The sequence below is a fragment of the Rana temporaria genome, chromosome 4 (genome assembly GCF_905171775.1).
Source record: "Rana temporaria chromosome 4, aRanTem1.1, whole genome shotgun sequence".
In the NCBI taxonomy this organism is placed as follows: domain Eukaryota; kingdom Metazoa; phylum Chordata; class Amphibia; order Anura; family Ranidae; genus Rana; species Rana temporaria.
This window is the reverse complement of record NC_053492.1, coordinates 234,242,564-234,262,669: the sequence shown is the minus strand read 5'-3', so window position 1 is coordinate 234,262,669 and position 20,106 is coordinate 234,242,564. Positions and strand designations below refer to the sequence as shown.

Genomic DNA, 20,106 nt, shown 5'->3' with positions numbered 1-20,106 from the left:
GGTTGCAGGTAGGTAGGTTGTATATCCTAAGCTTCCTTTGGGATGAGGAGAGTGCTGTATTGGTCACAGATGTATTTGGTTTACATATACACTATCTCACAAAAGTGAGTACACCCCTCACATTTTTGTAAATATTTTATTATATCTTTTCATGTGACAACACTGAAGAAATGACACTTTGCTACAATGTAAAGTAGTGAGTGTACAGCTTGTATAACATTGTAAATTTGCTGTCCCTTCAAAAAAACTGACAGCCATTTATGTCTAAACCGCTGGCGATGTGCTCTTACATGCTCCCACTGAGAACGTATGCTCTTACAGTGGGAATGGTAAAGTACCCCCCACATTCATCTACCAACTCACTAGTAAATGGATGCTTATTGTGCTGATCTGCATGTGCACACAGCACAAAGAGGGTTCACCATTGAGGCTTTGTGTGCCTATGTTTGACTGAACTACATCCTTCATTTTCCAGCTGACCTATTACCCAGTGTGTCCAGCTTAGCATCTACAGCAACAACTTACAGTGTAGAGGCTGTCATGGCTCACTTGGGCTCAACATCTTTAGTATGGCCATGGGAGATTTGTCTCCCAGAGGAACTGCACTTTCAGTTTATACATACAGCCCATAGTATGTAGTCACTCTGTGTACCTGGATGTTGACTATTTACTATAATTAGTCTATCACACTACCATGCACTAACCAGCTCATCAAGAATTGAAGGAATCATTGGTTTCCCTGCCCTTCATCATTAATTAATGCTACATCTGCACATACAGTACCACCAGCTAGCTCCTCCCCCCCCGGGGCCATCAATAAATTCTATATTTTTAGACTACACTCTAGTATGATCCACTTGTTATCAATAGTAACCCCTATACCTTCCTAGTCTTCCATACAGGGATTTTTTTCTAGTAATCCATGGGCCATATTCTCAGAGAAGTTACGATGGAGTATCTCAGGATACTCCATCGTAACTCCCTTTTTTGGCCAGTGTATCTATGCTCCTGATTCTCAGAATCATTTTTGCATAGATACACTTAAGATCCGCCATCTGTAAGTCACTTACACTGGCGGATCTTAAATGCAATGACGCCGGCCGCCGCTAGATGGCATTTACGTGAAGGAGTCATTTGCATATGCAAATGATCCTTCTACGCCGATTCCCGAACGAGTTCGCGTCGCGTAACCGTCGCTAACGTCGTTTGCGTAAGCGGAAACTTACCCCTGCTATATGAGGGGTAAGTTTCCGCAAGTCTCGCGTAGGCCATGTTACGGATGGCGTCGGGTCCCCGTCGTGTTTTTTCGTCGGATACGTCGTTTACGTAAGTCGTTCTTGAATACGACTTTACGTCAATGACGCACACGTCGGCGTCATTGACGTTTTCCGCAAAGAAATGGAGCATGCGCACTGGGCTTTTTGCAGCCCGGCGCATGCCCAGTTCTTTTGCATCGGGGGCGCGCTTCATTTGAATAGAAGCCGCCCCCTTGGAGATCCGCCAGGCTACGCCGGGACACTTACACTCCGCTGTCCCAAGTTATGGAGCAAGTGGTTGGGGAATACAACACCTGCTCCAGTAAGTTGGGACAGCGGAGTGTAAGTGCCCTAAGCGAAGCAGGCTGAGATTCTTTGAGAATATGGCCCCATGTCTTTAGTTTTCTTGGGCCAAATTCTCAAAAGAGATACGCAGGCGGAACTGCTGTTCAGCCTGCGTATCTCTGTGCCTAACTTTGGAAACGATCCTCAAAAGGCTTTTTCCAAAGTTAGGCAGAAGATCTGACATGTGTAAGGCCCCATACACACCATAGAATCTATCCGCAGATAAATCCCATCGAATGGGTTTCAGCGGATAGATTCTATGGTGTGTACACTCCGGCGGATATTTATCCGCGGATATTTCCGAATTCCAGCAGATAGATATTTGTCGACATGCACAGAATATCTATCCGCTGGAATCGGATCCCACGGATGGATCCGCTGGTCTGTACAGACTCACCGAATCCATCCGTCCGAAGGGATCCCCCGCATGCGTCGCAATGATTCAACGCATGTGTGGAATTCCTTATATGACAGCGTCGCGCCCGTCGCCGCGTCATAATCGCGGCGACGGCGCGACACCTCATCGCCAGAGGATTTCCGCGCGGATTTCAATGCGATGGTGAGTACACTCCATCGCATAGAAATCTGCGGAAATCTTTGAGAGGATTTATCCGTGGAAACAGTCCGCTGGACCGTATCCGCGGATAAATTCTCTTGTGTGTATGGGGCCTTAGACACTTACACTGTCAGATCTTAGGATGCAGTACCGCATCCGCCGCTGGGGGCATTTCTCATTGAAATGCAGCTTTGCGTATGCAAATGAGGACTTAAGCAGATCCACAACGCTTTTAAGCATTGTAAGTTCCCGATTTGCTTGCGCAAAACTAGGGCTGGTTTTACAATGTGGAAAGTTAGTAACACCATGTAAAAGCCCATTCAAGCGACGGCATTTGGTATGCATTCCTGAGGGAGAACTCCACGGCAATTTGTAAAATCAAAACCGGCATGGGTTCCCCCCCAGGAGCATACCAGGCCCTTAGGTCTGGTATGGGTTGTAAGGAGACCCCCCCTACGCCGAAAAATCGACGTAGGGGATCCCCCTACAATCCATACCAGACCCGTATCCAAAGCACGCTATCCGGCCGGCCAGGAATGGGAGTGGGGACTAGCGAGCGCCCCCCCCCTCCTGAGCCGTGCCAGGCCGCACTGCGGGCCCCCCCACCCCAGAGCACCCTGTCCCCATGTTGATGAGGACAGGACCTCTTCCCGACAACCCTGGCCGTTGGTTGTCGGGGTCTGCGGGCGGGAGCTTATCGGAATCTGGGAGTCCCCTCAAATAAGGGGGCCCCCAGATACCGGCCCCCCACCCTAAGTGAATGGATATGGGGTACATCGTACCCCTACCCATTCACCTGGAGGCAAAGTGATAGTTATTAAACACACAACACAAGGGTTTTTAAAATCATTTATTAGTCTGCTCCGGAGGCCCCCCCTGTCTTCTTTAGCACTAATACCAGGGGGGGCTTCTTCTTCCACTCTCCGGGGGGGTCTTCTCCGCTCTCCGGGGGTCTTCTCCGCTCTCCGGGGGTCTTCTTCTATCTTCGCCGCTCTCCGCTGTTGACTCGGCGCACCCCGGTTCTTCTCCAGCTGTCCGGTGCCTTCTTCTTCAGCGCTGGCTGCCTGCTATCTTCGTGTGTTAGCTCAATTACTAGCAGGCAGCCAGCGCGGTCTTCTGTGACGTCATGTTCTTCTCTTCTCTTCCCTTCTTCCGATGTTGACTCGACGCCTCTTCTCACTGCAATGATGGAAGCGCGCCTTGCATCCCATTTATATAGGCATCACCGTCCCATCATGCTCCGGTAGGTACCCACGTGGTGGGTGCCTACCCACGTGGGTACCTACCGGAGCATGATGGGATGGTGAGGCCTATATAAATCGGATGCAAGGCGCGCTTCCATCATTGCAGCGAGAAGAGGCGTCGGGTCAACATCGGAAGAAGGGAGAAGAAGAGAAGAGAAGAAGATGACGTCACAGAAGACCGCGCTGGCTGCCTGCTAGTAATTGAGCTAACACACGAAGATAGCAGGCAGCCAGCGCTGAAGAAGAAGGCACCGGACAGCTGGAGAAGAACCGGGGTGCGCAGAGTCAACAGCGGAGAGCGGCGAAGATATAAGAAGACCCCCGGAGAGCGGAGAAGACCCCCGGAGAGCGGAGAAGACCCCCCCCCCGGAGAGTGGAAGAAGAAGCCCCCCCTGGTATTAGAGCTAAAGAAGACAGGGGGGCCTCCGGAGCAGACTAATAAATGATTTTAAAAACCCTTGTGTTGTGTGTTTAATAACTATCACTTTGCCTCCAGGTGAATGGGTAGGGGTACGATGTACCCCATATCCATTCACTTAGTGTGGGGGGCCGGTATCTGGGGGCCCCCTTATTTGAGGGGACTCCCAGATTCCGATAAGCCCCCACCCGCAGACCCCGACAACCAACGGCCAGGGTTGTCTGGAAGAGGTCCTGTCCTCATCAACATGGGGACAGGGTGCTCTGGGGTGGGGGGGCCCGCAGTGTGCCCCCCTGCCCCAGAGCACCCAACCCCCCCATGTTGAGGGCATGCGGCCTGGCACGGCTCAGGAGGGGGGGGGCGCTCGCTCGTCCCCACTCCCATTCCTGGCCGGCCGAGTAGCGTGCTTTGGATACGGGTCTGGTATGGATTGTAGGGGGACCCCCTATGTCGATTTTTTGGCGTAGGGGGGGGTCTCCTTACAACCCATACCAGACCTAAGGGCCTGGTATGCCCCTGGGGGGGGAACCCATGCCGGTTTTTAATTTGAAAATTGGCATGGAGTTCTCCCCCAGGAATGCATGCCGAGCGACGCTGTCATTTTTTTATTTTTTTTCCCGGCGCGTAGTTTTTTTTCCACCCGTCGCAACTTTATTGTCCCGTCGCAATCCACAAAGCCCGGCGTAAATTACGTTCGCGCGCTGCACGTCGGGAAAATTACGTCACACGCATGCGCAGTACGGCTGGCGCAGGAGCGCGCCTCATTTAAATTGTAAACGCCCCCCGGAGAGGAGGACCGCCTTGCGACGGAGGCACTTAAGTTACACGGCGTGTAATTTCTAGGTAAGTGCTTTGAAGATCGGGCACTTAGGTAGAAATTTAACGCCTGTGTAACTGTGTAAGTTAGGCAGCTTTTTTGAGAATTTGGCCCCTTGTCTTCAGCAACTGTTTTCAGGCTTTCTTGTGCATCATCTTTAGAAGAGGCTTCCTTCTGGGACGACAGCCATGCAGACCAATTTGATGCAGTGTGCGGCGTATGGTCTGAGCACTAACAGACTGACCCGCCACCCCTTCAACCTCTGCAGCAATGCTGGCAGCACTCATACGTCTATTTCCCAAAGACAACCTCTGGATATGACGCTGAGCACGTGCACTGAACTTTTTTGGTGCCTGTTCTGAGTGGAACCTGTCCTGTTAAACCGCTGTATGGTCTTGGCCACCATACTGCAGCTCAGTTTCAGGGTCTTGGCAATCTTCTTATAGACTAGGCCATCTTTATGTACAGCAATAATTCATTTTTTCAAATCCTCAGAGAGTTCTTTGCCATGAGGTGCCATGTTGAACTTCCAGTGACCAGTATGAGAGAGTGAGAGCGATAACACCAAATGTAACACACCTACTCCCCATTCACACCTGAGACCTTGTAACACTAAAGAGTCCAGAACCCAATTTGGACATTTTCACTTAGGGGTGTACTCACTTTTGTTGCCAGCGGTTTAGACATTAATGGCTGTGTGTTGAGTTATTTTGAGGGGACAGCAAATTCGCACTGTTATACAAGCTGTACACTCACTACTTTACATTGTAGCAAAGTGTAATTTCTTCAGTGTTGCACATGAAAAGATATTATAAAATATTTACAAAAATGTGAGGGGTGAACTCACGTTTGTGAGATACTGTACACACACTATATTGCCAAAAGTATTGGGATGCCTGCCTTTACACGCACATGAAATTTAATGGCATCTCAGCTTTAGTCAGTAGGGTTCAATATTGGGGTTGGCCCTCCCTTTGCAACTATAACAGCTTCAACTCTTCTGGGAAAGCTGTTCACAAGGTTTAGTGTGTTTATGGGAATGTTTGACCATTCTTCCTGAGAGGTCAGGCATCCATGTCTTTATGGACCTTGCTTTGTGCACTGGTGCGCAGTCATGTTGAAACAGGAAGGGACCATCCCCAAACTATTCCCACACATGAAATTGTCCAAACTGACTTGGTATGCTGATGCCTGAGTTTCCTTCACTGGAACTAAGGGGCCAAGCTCAACCCCTGAAAAACAACCCCACACCATAATCCCCCCTCCACTAAATGATTTGGACCAGTGCATAAAGAAAGGTCCAAAAAAAAAGAATGAGCAAGTTTGAGGTGGAGGAACTTGACTGTCCTGCCCTCAACCCAATAGAACACCTTTGACATGAACTCGAGTGGAGACTGTGAGCCAGGCCAACTCATCCAACATCAGTGCCTGACCTCACAAATGCACTTCTGGAAGAATGGTCAAACATTCCCATAGACACACTCCTAAACCTCGTGGACAGCCTTCCCAGAAGAGTCAAAGCTGTTATAGCTGCCAAGGATGAACCAACTCCTCAATATCGAACCCTACCGACTACGACTGGGATGCCATTAAAGTTCTTGTGCATGTAAAGGCAGGCCTTAAGGCTGAAAATTGCCAACATATTAAGGCCTCTTGCACACGATACTCCTGATCGAGCGTCTATATTTTCAGGTGTTTTTTTGGTATGTATTTGCGTGTATTTTTGCGCACATGTGTTCGCGCAAATGTTTTCATTTCCGCACACATGCGCGCAACTTATTTTCCTGCACGCAAATGTGCGCATTTGCTTGTATGAGGCATAAATTACTGACCAAAAATGTTCTATTTTTTTTTTTACTGAAGAATCCACTGCGCTTGTTTACTTGCCTGTGTGCATAGACACATTACAATTAATTGGCTGTATTTTAGCTCAGTAAAAAAGGCTTTTTCAAGCTGCAGTGTGCAAGAGGCCTAAGACTACTCCAAATAAAGGTAATATGATAACGTGTGAAACTTCCAACTATTAATCATTTGCTAACAATCAAATGAAATTCCGTTCTGTATGGGCAGCTTTACAGGAACATTCAAGTATTTTCAGTAGGAGTCTACAATGAGTCACTTAGCTGTACAAACATTAAAAAGAGATTCGCTCAGAAAATCATTAAACAATGACATATTGTATCCACACAGCTTAACATGACCTGTATTTTTTACTAATAAGCTAATAGTGGAGGCCTAGTTGGCCTTTTACCTATGCTGTAATCAGAACCATGAATGCACACAGCATGCACTGATAATTACTATGGCAACAGAACACATTAATTTCTAGACACAAATCAGTCAATTGTTCCTCTCAGAGAGTCACAGCAACTTCAAAAGGATGGCAATTAGAGTAATGAAGGTAAATTGCAAACTGCCACTTTTCTGACATGGTTTCAAATGAATAGGGAAAATTGAGTACTGTCTGTGATACTTTTATTTTCACTAAAATATAGATTTTCATGGACAAGTGTAGCGCCTGTGTACTTTCAGTCCAGGTGCTATGTTAAATTTAGAAGGGGGGTGAGAGAGTTACTTTGCTCTCATCCAGTTGATTTGTATAAATTGGGTCTCTGCCAGGCTGGGCTGCCTGTGGTTTCATTCTGTGTTCCAGAGATGCCTTTCTATCTCTGGGTGGCAGGTGGCGCCAGAGGGGTTCACACGGAGGTGCCTCTCTCCAGCAGCCAATCAGAGGGCTTTCTCCCTTGCGGGGCATGCTGGGGGAGGGTATGTCTGGGGCAGACGGCATTTTGAGGAGGAGGAGTTCTGGTGTTCGTTCCGGGTGCGGCACCCACCTTCAGGTTGTGCGCACATCACGGGCCCCGGCAATATGGCCTTCCAGGCCGAGGTGCACGTGCTACGAGGTGTCCTTCGTTCCAGGACCATGCTGACCCGGAGCAACTGAAGCTGTGGTGGGGCCCCAGTCATCTACTGGGTCCCCAAATTATATATATATATCAATGCAGATAATAAAAAAAAAAAATCATCAGTATCAGGACCTAGTTCACCTGCTGGTGGCACTGTCCTTCCCTGGGCGGAAGGTTGTACTTTCAGTGTCCACCATTTACTTTTACTTTACTATATTTTTTTGTTGTTGATATGCTTAAGCTCAAGGAAATGATAAACTTACAGTTAACAGAATAGCTGTTGGTTTTCCTTCAACTGCAGAAATTTGGATGGCAGATTTCAGACTACCGATGAAGTTATTGTGTCCAGATGTATCCACTACATGCAGAGGTATGTCAGCAACATAGAGGGCTAGCTTCACTAATGTTGATAGATGAGACCCAACACATCCCACTAACAGTGCATTGCCACTGCAATTACAAAGATATATTAGTAAAAGGCATATTATTCATGCAATCTATTATTGTGTCTAATGCAATAGCAAACTAGTGTTTTTGTCAGCTACAGGTATGTATATTTTTCATCTATGAGCATATGAGAAATGCACAAGTTAGACTGATCAGTAAATACAGAGATAAAAGCAGTTAACAATGAATGCAATATTGAATTTTTCTGTAAGGGTCAAGCTTGAGCTCTGCCCTCACTCTTTTAAGCCTCACTGTTTGTCATTGGATCCACCCATCACATTAGAGAACCAATGGGGGAAAGTGTGTTTGAAGGGGGGGGGGGGCTTTGATTCAGGAAACCAAGATAGTTGTAAGAAGCCACGTACCAAATTGAACACAATAATGTAAAATAAATTGAACAACTATAGGCAAACCTTTGTTTTAGCATTTTGGATAGAGTGAGGGAGGGTTGTAACCCATGACAGCTTATTTTTTTACATCTGTGTCCCATTGTGGAGATTTTCCATCACCTCCTGTCCAGTAGCCAAAACAGGAAGTGAGAAAAAAATCCTTGCAAATTAAAGGAGAAGTACAGCCAAAGCTTGTTTGTGGATCACAGGAGTGCAGTTTGTTCTCAGCGAGGCACTGAGAGGCTGAGAAGGCCACTCCCGCCCCTTTCACAGCCCAGTGCTCCAGTGAACATGGGGGGGCAGAGAAGAGAGCTGCTGACTGACAGTTACCAGCTCTCTGCTCAGGAGCTGAGGAGCGCAATTGGCAGTGTTTTATCGCTCGGTTCTCAGTCTTGAAGCTGGTGGGGGACAGATGTAGCATCAGCTAAGTATTTAAAAAAAAAAAGATACGGTACCATCACCAAATTTGGGAGGTAAGTTGCAGCTACAACTTACCTCCCAAATTTGGTGATGGTACCGTATGCCGGACAGTATCTGCATCATTTATGTTTTGTATAATGTATATTCATGTAATTTTCGAGATATTTTTTTGTATATGCTGAATCTATTTTTGTAATAAATTGATATAATTTTTTATACATTTTTGAAACCCTTTTTTGTGTTGCCTATACAATCCCACTCCATGAGGTATATTGTATGCATACGGGTTTGCCTGCAAAAATTTTATCATGTTTTGGTCTAGTACAAAACAACTCACCCCTTCTCAGAAGACAGTACTCTGTGTATACGAATTATCTGCAATACAGCATTCTGTGATAATTCAAGGTGGAGTTTTTGGTGCCCAAGCTCCTCGTTGTAATGTTGTACAGTTGTCTTCAGAAAACTTTGCACATCATCTAGTTTGGTAACAGACTGTAGCAATACCTGAACCAAAAGACGATTAAAAAGCATCTATCATATGAATGTATAGTAACATGAATATAGAATAATAATAAATTACTGTCTATTTATTACCTTTACACCTTTATTTTCTGTGCTAGTCTGATGAGAAAACTTCATTTCTAGAGGAAATGTTGTAAATGTTCTTTGGAGTGAAGACCCTCCAATGTCTGGAAAATACTGACCAAAAAAAGAATCTATTAATAAATATACATAAGGTAGAAACAAGATAAAAAAGCTTGGCAGGGGAATGTCTGTGACCGACATTTAAAAGCCTTCATGATCTAAAAAAATGCATAGACCTACACATACGTTTTCTCAGCTATCGTCTTTAGATTTACAGATAATGAAGTGAAGATTTCTGAGTGGGAGTAGAATAGAAAAATTGAGTTTTCCCAAATCCCTTCCCCAAACCAGTGCCTGTATTATCAATTTGCAGTTAGACAACATGACAGGAGCCAATTCTGTTGCAATATGTATACCATTATATGGTAAAGATTTAATATGCGAATGACATTATCACCTCAAATGCCAGCCCAGCTACACTTAAACTTTAATTAAAATGTAGAACATCTTCAATCCACAAAAAAAGCCATCTTCTTAATTGAAATCCGCTCAGGCAGCACATTAGACTTTGCATTTGTCTGCTTTAGTCAAGGATAAAGGGAATGTACCACCTGCTCTAGAAATCCACTATCTGAATACAGCAGGTCATGTTATCAGCTGTCCACTTACTAAAAAATTAAAAAATGTAAGCCATTGGAATGGGTCTCAGTCAGTGGGACATCAAGGGTCAAAGGAGGAAGATACCTATTACTGTTTGCTGTTTCATAACTGAGCGAAAGGACATAAGGTACTGTATCACCATTACTTAATGTTGATGCAGTGGCTCATTTCCTTTCCCTTTAGTATTTTAAAATTTTTACTTAGCTACCTCCAGAAAGGACAGGTATGTGTGGGGATGGACACCTGTTCTGGTAACAGACAGATTTCCTGTCACTTTCTAATGTGTCTTAAAGTGGTTGTTAAGCCACTGAGTAGTCATGCTACAGTCTCCTCTGTTATAGTAAAAGATGTGCCCCAGTGTATGTGTTTTTTCAAAAATAAGCCACTTTATACCTTATTTTATATCGCAGCTCAGCGCTCACGTGACCGGGCGCCTCTCTCCTCTCTTGATCTGACAGCTACAGCGGGTGGGGCTGAGAATCCCCCTGCTGATGTCAGCCAGGAGGGGTAGAGGAGAGAGAGGTGGCTAGTCACGTGGGCACTGATCAGCGCTATAAAATAAGGTATACAGCAGCTTATTTATTAAAACACATACACTGGGGCACATCATTTACTATAACAGAGAATGATCTGGATTTTAGCTTTGAAGGGATATTTTGCTTTCTTTGAAGAAAGTGAATTCAATTATTTCAGTCCAGAAACAGCAAGCAGTAATAGTTATCTTCCTCCTCTGACCTTTGATGTTCCACTGATTTGGACCCATTGCAGTGGCTTTTTAGAGCTTTCTGTCCTTTGGTAAGCAGAACGTTGAAGACATCGCCTGCTGTATATACATACTGTGAAAACGTCTTTATTATTATTATTAAGGGATGGCATGCAGGTTGCTTAGTGTTCCAGCAACACATCCTCATGCTAATAGCAAGACCCCCGCTTTCATTAGTGACTCCAGCTCATGTCATTAATGCACAAACATTGGCTGTGGTTACACAAAATTATCTTTTATCCATAGTAGTGCTCTTTATTTGGAATACTTTTTAACAGGCCTCCTTTTTATAGGATAAAGTGACGTGTATTAGCTATGAAAAACACACACCCCCACATTGTTGCAAAACGAAAGTTGCTTATAAATATGGAGCTTGCTCAATGCGCCTATATAGTAACTCAGAGCCCTTTTTGCTTTTGCCCAATGGACAATCAATCACGGTAGCACATTTTGTGAACAGTAATTATTATTATTATTATAACATGATTTATAAAGGGCCAACAGTTTGGACAGCGCTCAACAAATTGAAAGTAGACATTACAGTTACATTACAATTTGGTACAAGAGGAATCAGAGGACCCCGTTAGTTAGAGCTTACAATCTATTAATGTACAAGGGATCATATATCTCTTGGAGTGTGACTGCGGATGTTTTTATAGTGGAAAAACAAAAAGCCTGTTTGTTTTTTTGTTTTTTGTTTTACCATAAAATAGGAAAATTACATTTTGTGCATTGGACAGAATATATAAGCAAATTTATGGAGGTGATATTGATAAAAATGTATGGAAAGTGGAGAATTGTTGGAGATTTTGTCTTAAAGGGAACAAACCCCCTGGCCTTAAAAATGTTAGTAATTATGCATGTTTATTAAAAATAAAAAGTCAATATTATCCCTGGCGCACACCCTGTTGGACTTTTCTTCCTTTCCTTCTTTCTTTCCTCTTAACTCTGACTCATTTTCTTTTCTTTCAAATTTTTTCCTTTTATTCTAGCTCCATATTGTGTATCTATTTTTTGGGCCTTTTGGGTCGTTGGGTGAGGTCTTGGTTAGGGTGAAAGCATTTTTATGGTTGCACATTGCATTCTCACCTATGCGTAATCCTGTTGTCAAAGACCTTTCATGTTTTATTATGTTTAGCTGGATCTTCATGATTCAAGTCAGTATGTAATGCAATCGAGATTCTTGAGTTCTCTTACTTAGGGACTCTCGTTAAAAATAGCACTGAGTTTAAAATGTACTTACAAATTTTGTACATTGTTACTGTATTTGTATCATAACACTTGACTTTCCTTTTTTTGTATGTCTCACATGCAATGTAACCATCTCATTGTTGACCTAACCTGTTGGATTGAATCTCAATAAAACTCCTTGTAAAAGAAAAAGAAAACAATATTTTTTTCTTACTTTCTTTCACATCTTTCCCTATTAATTTTTTTAACATATTTTTTAACATATGTTTCAATTGGAGTGCAATCAAATTGACATAAGCATCAGCTATCAGGCTTTAAAGGTCCCTAAAGTGCAAAATGTGTTAGAAGGATGACCACTGTATTGAGATACTGTACATGTTATAGATAATAGACTTAGCTCTACATTTTTTCCATCAACTAATAGCATAAGATCATGCCAATATACTCATGGTTTCTTCAGCAGTGGTTGGAATAAATATATACAGCTTTTGCATTATGAGCATTCTGTAGACTGCAAATATTTTGTGAATGTACAGGGTGTTAAACCAAGCCAATGAGTATTATCAACATACTGAGTTGGATCTCTATGGGAAAACAGTGATGAACAAAGTATGTTTGAACTTTATTTGCAAAATAAAGTCTGTTTTTTTTTTTAAATCAATTTATATTGAAGCACAAGTTCACGCAAAATTACTGCAGAGCATATTTGCATCTATCACCTCAGGCAATGCCTTGGGGTGTTTGAGATTATTTTCCTGTGTTTTTGATTTTAGCTTCATATGTCAAACTAGCAGAAGGAAAGTTCAAAACTAATCTTAGACAGATATATTTTTACCAAAATAAGCTTTGTTTTTTACATAAATTTATATAAAGCACAAGTTTGCGCAGAAATTACTGCAGAGCACATTTGTATCTAGCAACACAGGCAATTCCTTGGGGTGTTTGACATATGAAGCTAAAATCAAGAACAGGGGAAAATAATCTCAAACTAGTAGGAGGATAGTTCAAAACGAATCTTAAAAAGTAATTTTTTTACCAGAAGAGTAGTTGCTTGGAATAGACATAGAGCTAGAGGTAGCGAGTCAATAAACAGTAAGTGGATTGGAACATGCTTGGGACAAACATATATCTAAATATACAGTATGTAAAAAAATAATAATAATATGTGGCTGACTCGATTTTTCTGATATTACTCATTCATGTTTTATGTTTGGAAATTGGGGGGGACAGGGCTCTATTGCATTTCACAAAATCAAATCACACACTAGGGTGAGTGAAGGTCTGGCTGCACTGCTTCACTGCAGTTCAGTTTACATGGAGGTTCAGGACCTGGTGATGCAGTAGGGTTCATTTACTAAGGACGAGTCCACACTGGTCTGACATGAAAGTTCCACAACTTCCAATCTGACTTTGCCCTGAAACATCGGTCAGATTTTAATGAACAGTATCCAACTTGAGATGAGTGCAACTTGGGTCTGGTATGGGTTTTCATTTCAATACATTTTGCAGTGCTAACATTGCCTCTGAGCACAAGTCGCATGTGACAAGTTGGCGGATCAGTTATGATGCTGATCCGACTTGGATACGACTTCAATGATATTCAGACCAAAGTTGGACCAAAGTAGTACAGGAACTTTTTCCAAAGTTGGACAAGTTTAGACGGCTCTCATAAGGAATCATTGATTTAGTCACATCATGCAACATGTGCTCTCAAAGTCGCAGTGTATGTTGCACTAGTGAGAACCGGCCCTAAAACTGGAGAGTGCAAAATCTGGGGCAGCTTTGCATGATAGACAATAGGTCTCTAACTTCAGCTTGTTCAAATAATCTTTGGCAAAAAAAACAAAAAACTGCAAGGTAATTGGTTTCTATGCAAAGCTGCCCCAGATTTTGTACTCTAAAGTTTTAGTAAATCAACCCCAGTGTGTTAGGACCTGAACAACAAGACTGTTTGAATTACATGACTGTTACTACTAGCTCAGCAAAAGTATTCTGCCTTGTAGAGCTGGTTCAAGGAGCTAATTAGAATTTAACTTACCAATCTGATTTTAGTAAAATGCAATCTGATCTGTAAGTATGAGTAACCACTCCTTACTGAAAAAGTTAATAATTAAAAAAATGTAACAGGTTCACTCAGTCACCAATTAAGAATGTGAAATAAAAAATCAATAAAATAACATACCTCTTTAATTTTCTTGGCCATTTCTGAGTCAAACCAGTTGATGTCTGCATGTCGACACAGCCTGTCTCGTATAACACGATGAACTTCATGTTGCCAGTATGCTATAACAATACTATGGTCTTCACGATCTTCACTGGACAATTTTCGAAGAGACTACAATATAGTAAATGTTATGTGTAAAATTATAATGTTATGCATTTCTCATTCTACAGTTTTATATGATATGGTACAATGCCTTCTTTCTCTTGGTAAATAAAACAGCAAATCATTTATGAAGAAAAATCATTGAAACTGTCAGATTATTCTGTTCTATACAGTCTTACTAATGCATAATAGGTTTAGGCTAGAAATACTGATAAAGAAAGTAACGTGCTAATACCACATATCAGCACAGTGATATAACACAGCAAGATTTAAAGCAGTACTAAACCAAAAAACATAACATTTATTAAGCTGCAGCTTACTAATTCTTAGATGTGGTGGCTGCATTCGCGTTTTTTGGGGGGGGCTTTTTTCCTTTTATTTTCACCTGGTGATCCATCCACTATGTCTGCTTATAGTGTTGAGACAAACCATTTAACACTGACCAGTATTTAAAATGATCAGCTTTTATTTATTCATGTAAAAAAATATAAAAGATATAGCTAGCCAAATCTGCTAGTATATCTAACACTTCCCTCCTCCCAGACTGCAGTCCAAAGGTGCCCATGTCCTCCTTCATCAAGAGTGTAGGCACTCTAATACAGGAGGTATATTACTGGCCAGGTCACCAGGGGAAAATAGAAGGAAAAAAGCCGCAAAAAAGAAAACAAATGCAGCCACCACATCTAAGGCCCTGTACACACGAGGAGACATGTCCGATGAAAACGGTCCACGGACCGTTTTCATCGGAAATGTCTGCTGGGAGCTTTTGGTCTGATGTGTGTACACACCATCAATCCAAAATCCCAGCGGACACAGATTGCGGTGACATAGAAGACACCGACGTTCTCTAACACGGAAGTTCAATGCGTCCACGCATGCGCGGGATTTCGGGCCGCTGGTTATACGTCATGGTGGTTATACTATGAGTCGTACTAACCATCGGACATGTCCAACGGACAGCTTTCCAGCAGACAAGTTAGCATGCTAAGAAACTTTTGTCCGCTGGAAACCTGTCCGCTAGGCCGTACACACGGTCGGACATGTCCGCGGAAACTGGTCCGCGGACCAGTTTCAGCGGCCATGTTCGGTCGTGTGTACGAGGCCTAAGGATTGTTAAATTGCAATATATAACATTTTTGGCTTTGGGTTTAACACCACTTTAACCTATCACAGTATGACAACTTTATGAACTGAACACAAGTAATATCAGACACATTTATGACAATATCTTAGACATTTTCCATCTTTACTTTAGCTGTTGATTTAAAATATGAGACAATAAATAACAGACTAGATTCCAAATACAATTTAACAAAATGTTACCTGGAATACTTTGGTGATCTCTCGTAAAGAGAACCGGTAGTGTTGTCTGCCTGGTGTAGAAGACAGTACTAACACTTTCTTCAGAGACTCCAGAAGGTGGCATGAAGCATTGACCAGGGATAGCTGAAGGTCTTCTTGTAAGGATAAGCCATCCTTGTCACCCATATTTGCCTGCATTGAGAACACCAAGTATGTGGTTTATATCGTTGCAAGCCTTATTACCCCAGAATGCAGGAAGGCAATAAAATACATTAAGTTCTCATGATCATTGAGTAAACCTCATTATTTATTTGTCAGATGCCAAAGTTTATTCTACCCACAGAGGCCTGGCATTTGACAATTAAATGTAAAGGTCTTCGAGTCAGTGGGATAGGGTGAATTGAGAGAAGTTAAGGTAATGAATGCAGCCTGTACTTAGGGTCAGTGAAGCTCTACCTGGGCAGAAATATAGATTTGAAGACTTGCAAGAACCACACATGGCCTGAGCTATACCACTCCTATTACTCTTTTTATACCAGCTCAGTTTTACTTTAAAGTGATTGTAAACCTCAGACATGAAATATGAACAAAGCATATTCTCGTGTACTGTGTATTTGCCTCTACCCATAGCACTGAATGTGATTTTTCTCTGCTGCCTGATTCCTCTGCTATGAGGTCACTTCTGAAAGGTTTTACCGACACCAAGAGATAAAAGGGGGATGGGGAGGAGAGCTCCAGAACACAGTCTGTGACTAATATCCTGATCTGGGTATGTTTTCCATATAATGTGAGGAGGGTCTTCCCTCCAATCAGGGCTCAGAGCTGTCCTCACTGAGACTTCAGATCCCTGCCCCCAACTTTTCAGAGATGAGAGATTCTGTGTAAATTCTGGACTTTGAATAGATGTAGAGAGCAGATTGCTGCAGATAAACGAGTACAACTTATGCAGGAGGATTTGTTTCATTTTTGTGTATCACCTGATGCTAGACACTGGGTGTATGTGAAGTTTTTCAACCACTTCAATCCAGCAAGCTACATTATCAATGACACTTACTTCCAGTATAGAGAAAATAACTTGTCGAAGCTGGGAGCCCCCAATATCGGGAAGATGAAATATGGAAAAGTGACGCTGATGAGAAAAAAATACATAAATTAGTGTAAATCTTTAGAAAATGTCTTGTAGGAATATATTAAAACAAATTATGAAATGGGACTAGCTTTATTCCCTTTGTGCCACTTTCTGTTGTGGCTATACAGTTTGCCCACTTCCCACCTGTAGGTCATCATACGACATCCTGGATTTGGGGTGGAGATAACTGAATGATGCTTGCAACTGCAGGCATCATTCAGATATCTTTTTTTTTCCATCTGGCGATTCCCTGCAAAGTAAAAACAACTAGAAAAGATACAATTTCTGGGGAAATTGTGCGGCGTGGTCTTGCCTCCACCAATACTCCTGACTGGAGACGGTGCCCCTGGAGATGTAAATGTGATCCAACAGTGTGTCGATCCAGTTCGGTCCATTGCCCCATCAAAAACTGCTCCATCAAAAACTACCCCATCAAAACTGCACCATCAAAACTGCACCATCCTATTTGCCCCATCAAAAACTGGTTGCTATAGAGGGTTGCTATGGACTGGTTGTTATGGAGTGGTTGCTATGGAGTGGTTGCTACGGACTGGTTGCTATGGACTGGGTGCTATGGACTGGTTGCTATGGACTGGTTGCTATGAACTGGTTGCTATGGAGGGTTGCTATGGACTGGTTGCTATGGACGGGTTGCTATGGACGGGTTGCTATGGATGGTTGCTATGGACTGGTTGCTATGGACGGTTGCTATGGACGGTTGCTATGGACTGGTTGCTATGGACTGGTTGCTTTGGACTGGATGCTATGGAGGGTTGCTATGGAATGGTTGCTATGGACGGTTGCTATGGAGTGGTTGCTATGGAGTGGTTGCTATGGAGTGGTTGCTATGGAGTGGTTGCTATGGACGGTTGCTATGGACTGGTTGCTATGGACTGGTTGCTATGGAGGGTTGCTATGGAATGGTTGCTATGGACAGGTTGCTATGGACAGGTTTCTATGGACTGATGGCTATGGACGGGTTGCTATGGACGGGTTGCTATGGACTGGTTGCTATGGAGGGTTGCTATGGACTGGTTGCTATGGAGTGGTTGCTATGGAGTGGTTGCTATGGAGTGGTTGCTATGGACTGGTTGCTATGGACTGGTTGCTATGGAGGGTTGCTATGGAATGGTTGCTATGCACAGTTGCTATGGACTGGTTGCTATGGACTGGTTGCTATGGACTGGTTGCTCTGGACTGGTTGGTATTGACGGTTGCTCTGGACTGGTTGCTCTGGACAGTTGCTATGGACTGGTTGCTATAGATGGTTGCTATGGAGTGGTTGCTATGGAGGGTTGCTATGGACTGGTTGCTATGGACTGGTTGCTATGGAGGTTTGCTATGGTCTGGTTGCTATATGCAGAGCATGCATATACGCAGGGCCAAAAAAAACTGAGCCATATCACCTCACAGTGTGTGGGAGGAGCTATAGAAAGCCCTCACAGATGTGTGTATGCAGGTTTTTACCTCAGCGTCTCCTAGGAAACCAATGTAAACATATGCAAGCAGCCTCTAACCAGGCGTTTCAAACTGGCGGCCCTCCAGCTGTTGCAAAACTACAAGTCCAATGAGGCATTGCAAGAATGACAGTTACCAGCATGACTCCCACAGGCAGAGGCATGATGGGACTTATAGTTTTACAACAGCTGGAGGGCCACCAGTTTGAGACCCTTGCTCTAAGCAGAGGAAAGTCCCCTGAGCCATATCACCACAGTGTGTGGGAGGAGCTATAGAAAGCCCTCACAGATGTGTGTATGAAGGTTTTTACCTCAGCGTCTCCTAGGAAACCAATATAAACATATACAAGCAGCTAAGCAGAGGAAAGTTCCCTCAGCCTTGTGTGGGAGGAGCCAACTCACACTCACAGCTGTTTGTGAGCAGTTATAAAACTCCACAGCGTCTCCTAGGAAACCCTATGTTTGGTTTGCAGCCTCTCTGTAAACACAGCAGAAATTGAGGAATGTCTTTTATTACATGTCCTGTTCAAATGGTTGTATTTTAAAAACTATAAATCGTACAGCGAATATCTTTATATTTTACGAATCACAAGACCCAGACCTACATTTTGATGTATAGTATGTCTCTGAAATAATAAAATTGAAGGCACAGTCGCAGTTTACAAATTCCAAAGATGATTTTAGTTTTCTAAACTTTGACCTCCATTGACTTCCATTGAAATAATGGATGGCGTAGGTTGCAAACAAATTATCATATTGTGAAAACGGTTTGATCAATCACTTAGCCGTGAACACGTGTGGAGGCAGCAGGGATAGCTGAACGTTTTGATATAAGATTTGTGTAGGTCGGCTTGAAAATGAGGGAGTGGTCGCAGTTTACAAATCATGTCTTGATTTTTCAGTTTCTGACATTCCACACTGTACCTCTCCCCATTCATTCCTATGGGAACATTTTGCCGCAAAAATGACGATATTTCGCGAACGATTCGGCGAAACGTTCCACAACGTAATAGCCCACCGATCGGGAACAATCCGCACGATTCGATATATTACTCGTCTATGTAGTTTAAAAACTGTGGGAGGAGTTAGGGTGGCAAATTTGGCTATAATAAGAATAATAAGAACTAGAAAAGATACAATTTCTGGGGAAATTGTGCGGCGTGGTCTTGCCTCCACCAATACTCCTGACTGGAGACGGTGCCCCTGGAGATGTAAATGTGATCCAACCATGTGTCGATCCAGTTCGATCCATTGCCCCATCAAAATCTGCACCATCAAAACTGCACCATCAAAACTGCACCATCCTATTTGCCCCATCAAAAACTGGTTGCTATGGAGGGTTGCTATGGACTGATGGCTATGGACTGATGGCTATGGACGGGTTGCTATGGACGGGTTGCTATGGACTGGTTGCTATGGACTGGTTGCTATGGACTGGTTGCTATGGTCTGGTTGCTATGGTCTGGTTGCTATGGACTGGTTGCTATGGACTGGTTGCTATGGAGTGGTTGGTATGGATGGTTGCTCTGGATTGGTTGCTATGGACTGGTTGCTATGGACTGGTTGCTATGGACGGTTGCTATGGACTGGTTGCTATGGACCGGTTGCTATGGACCGGTTGCTATGGACCGATGGCTATGGACGGGTTGCTATGGACGGGTTGCTATGGAGGGTTGCTATGGAATGGTTGCTATGGACAGTTGCTATGGAGTGGTTGCTATGGACTGGTTGCTATGGATTGGTTGCTATGGATTGGTTGCTATGGACTGGTTGCTATGGAGTGGTTGCTATGGAGTGGTTGCTATGGACGGTTGCTCTGGATTGGTTGCTATGGACTGGTTGCTATGGACGGTTGCTATGGAGGGTTGCTATGGACTGGTTGCTATGGACTGGTT

The 20,106-nt window shown here is 43.4% G+C and overlaps 1 protein-coding gene across 1 annotated transcript in view; it reads right to left on the bottom strand.

Moving 5' to 3' along the window:
* LOC120937061 (dynein heavy chain 5, axonemal-like) overlaps positions 1 to 20,106 on the bottom strand; it is a 342,938-nt gene that overhangs the window by 117,919 nt on the left and 204,913 nt on the right. Inside the window, exons 63-68 of the mRNA XM_040350003.1 lie at positions 16,680 to 16,754; positions 15,647 to 15,817; positions 14,180 to 14,332; positions 9,393 to 9,497; positions 9,136 to 9,302; positions 7,806 to 7,992 (exon numbers count right to left, since the gene is read on the bottom strand). Coding sequence (XP_040205937.1) covers positions 7,806 to 7,992; positions 9,136 to 9,302; positions 9,393 to 9,497; positions 14,180 to 14,332; positions 15,647 to 15,817; positions 16,680 to 16,754 — 858 coding nt within the window. The remainder of the gene's footprint in view (positions 1 to 7,805; positions 7,993 to 9,135; positions 9,303 to 9,392; positions 9,498 to 14,179; positions 14,333 to 15,646; positions 15,818 to 16,679; positions 16,755 to 20,106) is intronic.